Consider the following 11,964-nt stretch of genomic DNA (forward strand, 5'->3'; position numbering starts at 1 on the left):
AAACTGGAAACTGGAAAAAAAAAAAATATTGTAACTGAGAGCAAATTTCAGTTGCTTTGTCCATTCCAGTCTCAAGTGATACAGAGAAGAACTCTGCCATTCTTTTTCTGCATGCATGATTCCTTTAATGAAAACAATACCACTGCTGCTCTTAGGTATGGCTGTTGACACTTCTTTTCCTCAAACGAGGGCATTTATCCTCAGGTGTGGTCTTTTAATCCTCCTCACTCCAGGTATTTATTGGGCCTAAAGCAAGAGAGAAGTTACTACTGGAACATGAAGGGCTGTAGATTATGTTCTGCTGCAGAAAAATGGCACAGAACTGTAAAAACTGCATAGTAGATGACTACAAGAAAATGACTGTTCATCAGTTTTTAGCGTGGTCCAAATGTAGTGGAAGAGCAACCACTTGTTGCTCTGGTGTGAGATTGAGATTGGTCTGAGCCAAGGACAGAGCATTGCCTCCTGCAGCAGTTTGAAAATGGATAAAGACAGGATACTGTATGGTGAAGCAGAATATATTAACTGTGGGGACAGTTTACTCACTGGATACAAATGCACAGACTTAGGGAAGAAGATGCTGAGTTGTATCTTCTCAAGCCCTCCCACTAACACTAAAGCAGTTTATTAACATGGCTGAACTCAACCATCATCAGGAGCAGATTGAGTGCTTTCAGGCTAGTTTTGTACACTTCCTGTCTTCCTTCTTGTCATCAGTTATTTCTTGAAATCAGAGCTGATGCTGATTATTTTCTGCAACAGGAGATATGTCACTAGAATTTTATGCCATACACACTGAGCTGCAAGGCTGACCTTTGATTTTACATTTTAAGGTCAATAATATGTATTTCAGGAAAATAATCAGTGTCAGAAGTTCATTTTTTTACAAGAGATCAGTTGATCACAGTAGGCATATACTAGCTGAAGAACTAAGTTATTTGATTATTTTGAAGGGTAACTGTTTTCCTTTCTTCTTAGGTGAAATACAAAGAAAAGTATGAGAAGGAAAAAGGTAAACCTATGCTGGACTTTGAAACTCCAACATACCTAACTGCAAAGGAATCTCAGCTCATGCAGAGTGAGGTAAGGTTAAGAGGAATACTTAGAAGCTAAAGAAACTTTAACATCTATTTTTTTTTATAGTTAAACTTTCACATTGATTTACACTTGCAATTATATTTGTGTCTTGTGTATGCCAATAGCTTGAAAAACTGTCACGTTTCTTTATACTGGTTGTAGGATATTATTTAAGAATCGTGTCGTTTTCCTGTGCCACTGTGAAGTGTATATTTTCTGTAATTTTCCATCGAGAAGCTGTCAGTAAATTGAGCTTAAGGAAATCTTTGAGTGCCTAGAAGCAATGCAGAATGAAATATACTTCACTTAAACTCTTGCCACAGGATCATGTTATGTATGTCAGCTACCGTTGTCCACAGAAAATGTGCTGGTTATCCTTTTCTCCTGAGAACTCTGTGTTTGAAAAACCCACTTGCTGCCTGTTTGTCTCCGTTGTCACAGTGTTCTTCACTGTCGTTCTATTTCCTAAGGCAGTTATTTTTTGTTTGTTTGAACTATTATCTTGTTCTGTTGCAGATGAAGGCTTACCCGTGTTGAAAAACATTTGTATGAGGCCCTTAGCCGTTGTGTTTGAATGACTCCATTAAATGTTTTCTCTGCACATACAAATATGTAGGAAACAAGCAAACAAACATAGTGCCAGGTCATATCTGCATTGGAAGTAATGAGCTATTTAATGGACTTCAGCAGAAAGAAGATTGATTAATTTAGCTCTCAGCAGCACTGGCTGTAGAAGATCATCACTGTGCCATTAATACCAAACTCTGCTCCTTCTCCATTCTCGCAGAAGTTTTTCATGTAATTAAGAATAATGTAATAAGTATTTGCTATTTTGCTTTTTTTCTTATTATTCTCATTAGAAAGAATATAAGAGGGACTTTGAAGAGTCCATTAAGGGCAGAAACCTTACTGGCTTGGAGATAACACCATCCTTATTACATGTCAAATATGCAACCAAAATAGCAAGCGAGGTAGCAGTTACTCTGTTTTTGTTTCCTCTTACGAGTTAAATAATTCCACTAAGTATTCTCAACAATATCTTTTCTTCACCACTTTCTTTTTCCTAACCATTCACTTTAAGCATGTTTTCATATATTTTGTGTTGTGACCTAATTTGTCATGGACACTTAACTGTTTTTTGTTAACTGTATTCGTGTTCACTGTGTCCCTTTCTGACATGCTTCAACATAACTGTCCTGTAGTGCAGTGTGTACATGGGTGCCCTTGCAGTTTATCTTGAACAGTAATAACTGCACTCTGTTCCATTGCAGTGGCTCTTTTATAACCCTAAAAAATATTCTTTGCTGTTTTCAAAAGTCCTTCTTTAATTTGGAGCTTTTAGTTTAATTTTGGTTTTGGTTTTTTCATTTTTGCAATACAGCTGGAGTGTGTAGAACTCTTCTGTAGTCTGGCTTTGTGCTTTTCTTTCTTCCACAGAAAGAATACAGGAAGGATCTGGAGGAGGGTGTCAAAGGTAAAGGGCTATCAGTTTTGGAGGAGACTCCAGACATGTTAAGAGCAAAGAATGCAACTCAGATCCTGAATGAGGTACGGAACACCAGGATGTGGTCACTACCTACAAACTCCTGAGTGGGCAGAAAAGAATAAAATGGAATGTGTATGGTGACTAATGTTAGTGAAGCAAAGAGCTCCCGTTAAATGATAAATGCTTTCTGGGTGTCTCAAAAACAGCGGCAAGGCTGGTGGGCAGTTCTACCTGCCCAGGCCAGACTCAGAGCAGCCAGCTGTTGACTGCTACAGGGCTGATGGCCAAGGTGGACTCTTCCCCAGCCCAATGGAGAGAGGTGGCCAGCAGAGAATGAAATGCAAACTTCACCTGATTTATTTACAGGGTGGACTGTTAAAATAAACACTGGATAGTGACTATTTTCAGAGGATAAAGTTAGGTTGTACTTTAAGGGTTTTAATATCAGCAGATTGAAGCTGAAAAAAGTAACATTTCAGTGTTAATTTGATACGAGTTGTTAACACAGACCCCTAGGATGAACATGCTGATTGACAACAGCATTTTGGTTCTTACAGCAAGCCTTTAGACCTTACTGGAGGATCTCAGCTGGACTGTTGGTTCTCAATATTTAAGTTATAAAGTACACACTGGTGGCATCATGTGTATGTTTAATTCTAAGCTTATAGAAGTTGTAGTCCTGCTTAGTGGTGTGATCATGACAATACCTGAAATTGCCAAGGGGACAGCATTCACATCAGTAAAATATCTCTTTATTGTCTTCATCTGCAGAAAGAGTACAAAAAAGCCTTGGAATTAGAAATCAAAGGAAAAGGTCTATCAGAACTGGCTTTGGAAACACCCGATTTTGTGAGAGCAAAGAATGCCACCGACATTGCTAGCCAGGTCTGTGTGTGTGACTCATTTATCTGCTGTCTGTCTTTAAAGGAAAAAATCAGTGTGTGTGTTTGTTTGTTGGAATGCAAGTCATTGCTAAGATATGATGAATGCATCTAAATGTGAGCTTTCCCTGACAGATCAAATACAAACAGTTGGCAGAAATGGAGAAGGCCAACTACACCAGTGTTGTCGATACTCCAGAGATCATTCATGCCCAGCAAGTCAAAAACCTTTCAAGCCAGGTACCTTGAGTATAAAGGAATACAGTCACTGCTCTTGTGGGAACCTTGAGTGGATACTGATCAGGAGCACCTAAATAACCTCCTGTCACAGCATTCAGGAGATACACCAGAAAAGCTGATGGTGGTAGAACGGTGACAATTAAATATTGAAATTAATTTATTTTAATGCTGTCTGAAGTGGAACGGTAATTTCTATTGGTTTTGCAGTCCCAAAGCTATTTTTTGTTTTAAGTAAACGTAGCTGAATTTTCCTATCCCTTGGTAACTTTAAAATGAATCCTACACAGAGGTGCATCTGAAACAGAAGTGCTCAGAATTCCATAAAGATGGGCACTATGCAAGAGTAAGTAGAGACAGGCTGTTTATTAGTTCTTTCGTACTAATAGCATGTGTTTTGTATTTTGTATCAGAAAAAGTACAAGGAGGAGGCAGAAAAGACCATGCCATACTATGTGCCTGTAGCAGACACACCAGAAATGCAGAGAGTCCGTGAGAATCAAAAGAACTTCAGCACGGTACGTGTGCACAGAATATTGCTGCTGTCAAACAATAAAAAAATATACAGCTTTTTTTGTCACTTAATAAGGTCCAAATACCACACCTGAATCCCTCCTGGTCTACTCTGCCTCAGTCTGGCACCTTTCAAGGTTTTTGATGGAGGCAGTTGATCTCCTGTTACAAATTTAAGTCAGAATAGTTGTAACTGTGTGTCTTAATATCACTGTTGGCGATGTTAAAATGAGCACCTTATAAGGTGTACTTGAAAATATTTTTCTTAGCTTCAGAGAAAGCTCTGTGAGTAAATTCTTGTGGCATAAGGTCAACATTTGACTTCTTACTACAACTTTTTCTACAGCTTCAGTATCAGTGGGACCTACAGAACAGTAAAGGAAAAGTGACAGTTGTACAAGATACACCAGAAATGCTGCGTGTGAAGGAAAACCAGAAGAACTTCAGCTCGGTACAGTTATTTTTCTGTTTTCAATTCCTCATTCCAAGGAAAAGACCTTCCAGGGTTTAATGTGATGTGTTTAATACAATAATTATTTTAGTCTCTTCCTCATAGACAGTTACATTCTTCACTGAAATGTGTGTAAGGTTTTTTTTCCAAAGAAGTTAGTTTTATTGTAACCAGATTTAGCTGATTTAAGGTACTCCTTTTTATCTACTGTCACTTGTGGAGTTCTCTGATTGCAGTCTTTTCCATGTATTTAGCTGTCATATAGCTGAACTATCATCCCTGTGCTTGATATGTTTCCAGTGTCCACCTTTCATTTGTTCTGTTGCCATGTAAGTAGTGCAGTCTTGCTGTATTGCAACTTTTTTCTTTCAGTGGAAAGTGAACTGCCTGCCTGATGTTTCACATGTCATGTGTTACCATGAAGTGCCTATTGTCTGCTGTTTTGCCACCAGTACCATTAGCCTAGTGGGTGGAAGGAATTTGTGTGAAACATCCTCAAACAAACTGGAACTGGAAGCACAAACTAAACTAGTTCTTGTTCTAGTTATTCATTCCTAAAATGTTTTGATAGTCTCCTTAAAATGCATAACTACAAATATAAATGATCAGCCCTGTTTTTGCACAAATGGCACTTGGTGGAAACAAGACAGGTAGGCAGTAAGGCAGTGACTGCAGGTGGTCCTTCATGTTTGCTTTCATCCTGCACTGTTGTGTGCAAATCACTGTCGTGAAACTTTATTCACTGTCTTGGAGAAATAATGTTGTGTTTTGAATGCTTAACCTTGTTGTCTTGATTCTGAATGTTAAGATTTTATATAAAGAAGATATTGGAACTGGAACTACTATTGAAAAGACGCCAGAGATGCAGAGAGTTAAGAGAACCCAGGATGCAATTAGCTCGGTACAAAACAATTGATTTTTAATACTCTACAGGTGCTAATTCAACTTGAAGTAATGTTCTTTTCCCCTCTCACTTCTTTAAATGTTGCTAACTGTTGGCAATAATCCATTCAGCTGAGGGTTACTTTCTAAAAGTTTTGCCTCTTCTTGTGACTTAATCTTTCTAATGATTAATATTCAATTTGTTACTTACAATCGATTTCTATAATCTGAAAGCACTTGTCATATTTTTAATCTCATCCCAAACACATTTTATTTATGAGAGACTGAAGTAACTGTTTGGGTGGAAAGGCACCTCTTGACATCATCTACTCCAGCTCCTTTGCTCAGTTGAGTTCAGCTAGGGCAGGTTGTCCTGCACTGCTCTGAGTTTTAATACCTCAAAGGACTTTAGATATTCAGAAGGACCCAACAGTCTCTCTGAGAAACCTGCTCTGGTGTCTGACCAGCCTCACAGTTAACAAAATATTTTGCTACGTTCAGATTGAATTTCCTATTTTTTAACTTGTGCCCATCACTGCTCATCGCATCACTGGGCACTGCTGAGAAGAGTTGCTCCCTTGTTTTCCTTCCAGGTTCTTACACCTATTGATAAGTTCCTCCCAAGTCTCCTGTCCTACTGGCTGAAGAGTCCCAGCTCTCTAAGCCCCATCTTGTATCAAATATGTTCCGGTCCCTTCATCAACTCTGTGGCCTTGTGCTGGAATCTTTCCATGTCCCTCTTGTACTGGGAGCCCAGAACTGATCACAGCACTCCAGGTGTGACCACACCAGTGCTGAGGGGAAGGATCACCTCCCTCCGCCTGCTGGCACTGCTCTTCCTAGTGCAGGCCAGGGTCTGTTGGCCTTCCTTGCCCCAAGGGTGCATGGCTGCTCACGGTCAGCTTGTGCACCAGGTCACCAAGGCCTTTCTCTGCAGAGGTGCTTCCCAATCAGCCAGCCAGCATGTTCTGGTGCCTGCTGCTATTCCTCCCCAGGTGCAGGACTTCACGTTTCCCCATGCACTTCGTGAGTTTCCTGTCAACCCTTTTCTCCAGCCTGTCAGCATCCCTCTAGATGCCAACACAACTGCAGGGTTTCTCAGCCGCTCCTCCCACTTGTGTGCCATTTGTCAGCTAGCTGGGAGTGCCCTCTGTCCCAGCCTCCACTAATGAATGTAAAACAGCACTGGCCCCACTGTGGACCCCTGGGCCACGCTCCTTGTGCTCTGATCTCCAGCTGGCTCCCATGACATTGATCAAAGACCTCTGGACTGCTCATTCAGCCACATTCCAGTCCAGCACACTGTGCACCCATCTGACCTGTCCTTTGTGAGGAAGTTAGAGGCAGCCTACTAAAGCATGTCTTGTAAAACTGTCATATTTAAAACACTGTAATACTCTAATGTTGGAATAATGGTGTGTAATTCTTTTCTTTCGAGAGTTTTTTACACGCTTCTAAAGAAATTTGGACGTGATTTTCGTGTAAGAGCTGCTAACATTTCAGCCACTTGTTTCATGTATATTGTGTTGAATATGTTCTCATAAGATACTGTTGTCCTGTTTTGGTTATACTAAAGTAGAAATGAAAATAGCACTGATATCAAAACTTAATTGCTAAACTATTGTATGGCGACCCTCAGCTCTGTTGAATAATGATGATCTTTACAAATTCTGAATTCTACATCATATTGATGTAATTTAATGTAATGTAATTAACTCCAGATCATATTGAATCTGCTCAAAGGCATTTACAATAGTCTTGAGAAAACCTTTTGATGAGGGTGCCAGTCATAGTGAAATCTCACCCAGCAGGCTGCTTGTAATGGCAGTGGGAGTGCTGGAACACCGGCTTTCTGCTCGTGTTGAAGCCAGTGAGATCTTGTCCACCTCCTTGAATAATGCTCTTTATGTATCTGCATAGGAATCCAGGTGCCTATTTTAAGGCCATTAGGCTAAAATTTTTAGATTATTATATATACTTATATATATATGCACACATATATATTTAATTTCAGAGAGTCTGTGCAATGTAAGTGCCCCCTGCTTTTTTTATTCATGCGGTTTGTTACCTGTACCACGCATCAACTGTGCTTTAACATAAATTCTAATTTTTTCTAATGTCTGTGCCTTTGTAGATTAAGTACAAGGAGAGCATTGGAAAAGGAACTCCAATTCCTGATCTCCCAGAAGTGAAACGTGTCAAGGAGACGCAGAAGCACATCAGCTCGGTAGTGGCCAATATTTTCTACTTACCTCTCTATAACTTCTCAGAGCTCAGTTTGCAGCCTCTGGTAGTGTTTATGGGTATTTTGTTGTTGTTGTTGTTGGAAGGAGAACAGATCCCTTACATCCCTTCTTCTGCAGCAGGAAGTTGAATTTTGCAGCCATCGTTACAGCTGTATCACTTCCCTGCATTATTTCTGTGACCACAGAAATAAAATAAAAAAAAATACACAGGGGAGATCTTACTGTTCCAAAAAAATGGAGCAGCTAGAGAGAAAGAAGTAAATTGGAGCCTCTTTTTGTAGTCGAAGAACCCAGCAGCGGTTATAAATGGAAAAAAGTATCTGCTTTCTCCATGTTTAGTTAATTGTAGATTCTAAGAATCAAATCCAGTTGTCCTGACTTTGAGCCATCGTTTCCTGCAGCCTTACTTTGCTCTCTCAATACAGTATTGAAGGAGAGTATAGTCTTGTAATTGTTGGTACCTTGGATGTTTGCTATACAATGCTGAGGAGGTGCCATAGGATGAATGTCTAATGATTTACTACTCCTAATGTTAAGTAGTTTCTCTCTTATGCTTTTTGTGATAGTACTGATTTTTACAGCTCACTAATGCATAGCAGTTGGTTTTTCAAACTGTTTCATTTTTCTAACCTTCAAGTTACATCATCTGTTCTCTCTTTCTGTGTATCCTTTATTTTTGTATTATTATTCCTTGTTTCAATGACAGCAAGTAGTGAAATGCAGTTTGCAATCTTTTATGAATTTTAAGGACTGCTAGTGCATTTGTAATGTATTCCTGCATGATTAGATTTTAGACCAAGCATCTTCTGTACATTTTGTGTCATGGGAAATGCTATAGTCCAACAGTTGTAGATTAAATTAAATAAATTTCACCCAGAGGGTGGTGATGCACTGCAACAGGTTGCCCAAGGAGGCTGTGGATGCCCCATCCCTGCAGGCATTCAAGGCCAGGCTGGATGTGGCTCTGGGCAGCCTGGGCTGCTGGTTGGTGACCTGCACACAGCAGGGGTTGGAACTGGGTGAGCACTGTGCTCCTTTGCAACCCAGGCCATTCTATCATTCTGTGAAATAGGGAAATATGAGCACTAAGGCTCAGTGGTGTTTCTCACTTGAAACAAAGTGTTGATTTTCTAAAGGTAGGTATTCAAATGAAGTGGATTACACAACTAAGTGCAGCTGTTTGCTGACAAACAAGGCTCCCTAAGTGTTCACTGCCTGAGAAGTAGTACTGTTACTATTCTAAGCTAAGGTCAAAAGGAAAGACTAGCTATATTTTATGCCAGATTAGCAGCAGAGTAATCAAATGTGTGTCCTATTATAGTGAAGTAATCCACTGACTTCATTGTGTTGAAGCTCCTAAATGTGGACGTCAGGTACTTTGCGTAAATCCACGCTCAGTCAAAGCAGTGCTGTGCATGTTGATGTCCCAGACTGTATTTATCTGCTGAGCAGGGGAAGTGCCTATCCAGGTGTTCTGTCAATGCTGGGGAAGGGACACAGCTCATCTTTCTGGGTGCTTGTATTCTGCAGGTCATGTACAAAGAGGAGCTGGGGACAGGTATCCCAACACCTGTAACTCCAGAAATAGAGAGAGTCAGACGCAATCAAGAACACATTAGCTCGGTATTTAAGAACAAGTTACATCATTTTTGTGTAACATCCTAACACGTACTCCTTTTTTTGCCAATGATTTAAAATCTCACCTCACCGCACTCCTTTCTTGTCTCTGGCAATATTTTTAACTCAATTCTTCCACCTTTTTTGTGCTTTAACTTTTTGGAGTGATTTACAACTTTACATGCGTTTCTTTTTAAGAACCAAAACCTTTATAAGCTGTGAAATACCTTTATAAATCTGGTGTTCCTCTCCGTGCTTGTTTTATCTTAACCCTTTATCTCCTGGGATATGTACCCATATTTACAGAATAATCAGCCACTTCCTTAATATTCACCTCTAGAACAAGTGTGCAATTAATGAGAAAGTGACCCTAACGCTAAACACAACTCACAGAATAGAGAGATGTAATTGTTTTGCCTATGTTGAATGCTGGTTTTCGTTTGTTCTTGTGTTGGTTGGGTGTTGTTTTTTTTTGGTCTGCAAATTCTCTTGTACCTCATAGGTGTCATACAAAGAGGGCTTAGGGATGGGCATCCCAACCCCGGTCACTCCAGAGATGGAGAGAGTCAAACGCAACCAGGAGAACATTAGCTCGGTATAGCCCAGTAAAGCAAGCCCCACCCCTGAGACTGCAAATCCCATCCCTTTAACTGCTCCATATTAATTTTCTCTTTCAATTTGGTTGTGACTGAACAACCCTTTCCTTAATCAAGTCACTAAAACTTACCAGTATCCTTACATTGTATTTTTTTTCCCCTCAGTCTAGCATAACTGCCATTAAATTATCCCAGCTGTGAGATCCAACCCCTCATTTACTTAAATCAGTTAAGCAGTGCCTTATTTCTTCCTCCCATTGACACAGTGACAGGGTGGGTGACTCCTCCATAGCAAAGCTGATCCTTCTAATGCTCTTCAGACTCACCATGCTGGTGCAGTGCTAAAACAAAATGAACTCTTAACACTTCCTGAAGCAAAGCAGACTAATGAAGCCAGAGCGTGTCTGCGTGTTTTTGCTTGTTGGATGCTTTCTTGTGTCCTGCAGGTCTGTGTGAGAAAACTTTTATCACTGTAATACGAATAATGGAGAAAATTGCACAGACAAGGGGAAATGACTGTGGCAATGCATTTCTATCCAGAATTACTTCTGCTTCTGGCACATTCCAGTCAAAGCACCATGCACAGTTTGAAGTGCCCTACTTCACAGCTTTCTTGTTTATTCCTATTTCAATTGCAGTGACTTAGGCCTGATTCTGACTCTGACATGATAGATGCAAAGTTCAGACCTGAGCTGACGACATTTGTAGTAAAGTTCAGAGAAGCCCCTGTAGTCACACTTGATGCTACATTCAATCGTCTGTGATCATTGCTGTTCTCTTTTATACTTGTGAGGGCAGTCCTAGAGGGAAAGCTGACCATTAAGATCTTTTGTTTAAGTAAGCAGACTGACTTCCTTGTGGAAGGAAGCAGAACTGCAGAAACGTCAGCCATTAGCTGATTATTTTATTGGCTTTTTCCTGCTAGCTTTTGAACAAGGCTGTGACAGAACTGTGTTTGTCATATTTGCAGGTTTCACCGTATTAAATTTCTTTCCTCTCTCTCTCTCTCCTTGCCCCATCCTCCTTCTTTCCCACAAACCAAACAAACCCTACCTCCCTGTTGCCACACAGGTGTTGTACAGAGAGGGGCTGGGAATTGGAACCCCAGTGCCTGTGACCCCTGAGATGGAGAGGGTCAAACGCAACCAGGAGATCTTTAGCTCGGTACTCTTCCCTGATTCCACACATGTTCCCTGTAACTTCATTTTAGAAGCACTTTGTAACACCTGCAATTGTTCTGATCTCTGGAATTAACTTAGTGATGCTCCCTTTGTGCTGTTCAAATTCAGTCTTTCTTATATTTTTATCCAAAAGTTTTAAAACGTTTTTCTAATAATCGTAACACTTAATGCTTCCCATCCTTTAAAACCTTTATTTTTCTGATTTTTATTTTCATAAAAATTACTGCTTCCTCTGTTTGCTCACTTCCATTCTTCTAATGCTTTATTGCTGTGTCAAAGCATCCCCAGGACCTTTCAGAAGCTTGGAAGCATTCCCCAGGATTGATCACAATTGTTACCTGATTTACAATTCCCAATTTTTCCCTCTTTCTAGTGGACGTAGTGGCCATACAAATTAACTGTGCTAACCTGCATCCCTCAGATACGATCTGTGTTTTATACTTTTTTACACTGCTGTGTTACCATATAGGTGGTGTACAAAGACAACGTGGGGATGGGGACCCCCACCCCTGTCACTCCTGAGATTGAGAGAGCCAAACGCAACCAAGAACACGTTAGCTCGGTATCTGTCCATTTGAAAAGAAGAAAATTCCCTTCTCATGCAGTAAAAACACTTTTAACACCCAGAGTTACCCTTGTTCACCTGTAATCAACTGACACCAAAAACAGTGTCCCGTGCCCCTTGTTTTGGTGGTATTCCCTGCATAATGGTTACTAACCACATTTTTATTCCTATGTTTTGATTCATTCTCTTAATTACGGTAACTTTTAGATTCTGTATTCCAGGTTGTTTTTTT

At 40.1% G+C, this 11,964-nt stretch overlaps 1 protein-coding gene across 24 annotated transcripts in view; it reads left to right on the top strand.

Moving 5' to 3' along the window:
* Positions 1 to 11,964, top strand: part of NEB (nebulin) — a 98,316-nt gene that overhangs the window by 77,897 nt on the left and 8,455 nt on the right. For 14 of the 24 annotated variants that reach the window (XM_042877747.1, XM_042877753.1, XM_042877749.1 and 11 more), the window contains 10 exons: positions 979 to 1,083; positions 1,938 to 2,048; positions 2,515 to 2,625; positions 3,335 to 3,448; positions 3,580 to 3,684; positions 4,095 to 4,199; positions 4,541 to 4,645; positions 5,454 to 5,546; positions 7,662 to 7,754; positions 9,304 to 9,396. In XM_042877747.1, the coding sequence (XP_042733681.1) occupies positions 979 to 1,083; positions 1,938 to 2,048; positions 2,515 to 2,625; positions 3,335 to 3,448; positions 3,580 to 3,684; positions 4,095 to 4,199; positions 4,541 to 4,645; positions 5,454 to 5,546; positions 7,662 to 7,754; positions 9,304 to 9,396 (1,035 nt within the window). Of the gene's footprint in view, positions 1 to 978; positions 1,084 to 1,937; positions 2,049 to 2,514; positions 2,626 to 3,334; positions 3,449 to 3,579; positions 3,685 to 4,094; positions 4,200 to 4,540; positions 4,646 to 5,453; positions 5,547 to 7,661; positions 7,755 to 9,303; positions 9,397 to 9,892; positions 9,986 to 11,057; positions 11,151 to 11,636; positions 11,953 to 11,964 lie in introns of those variants that run through there. The other 10 variants (XM_042877752.1, XM_042877759.1, XM_042877761.1 and 7 more) reach the window with 5 other exon arrangements.

This window comes from Lagopus leucura, unplaced genomic scaffold, assembly GCF_019238085.1.
Source record: "Lagopus leucura isolate 7727_CA_CO unplaced genomic scaffold, USGS_WTPT01 Super-Scaffold_100019, whole genome shotgun sequence".
Classification (NCBI taxonomy): domain Eukaryota; kingdom Metazoa; phylum Chordata; class Aves; order Galliformes; family Phasianidae; genus Lagopus; species Lagopus leucura.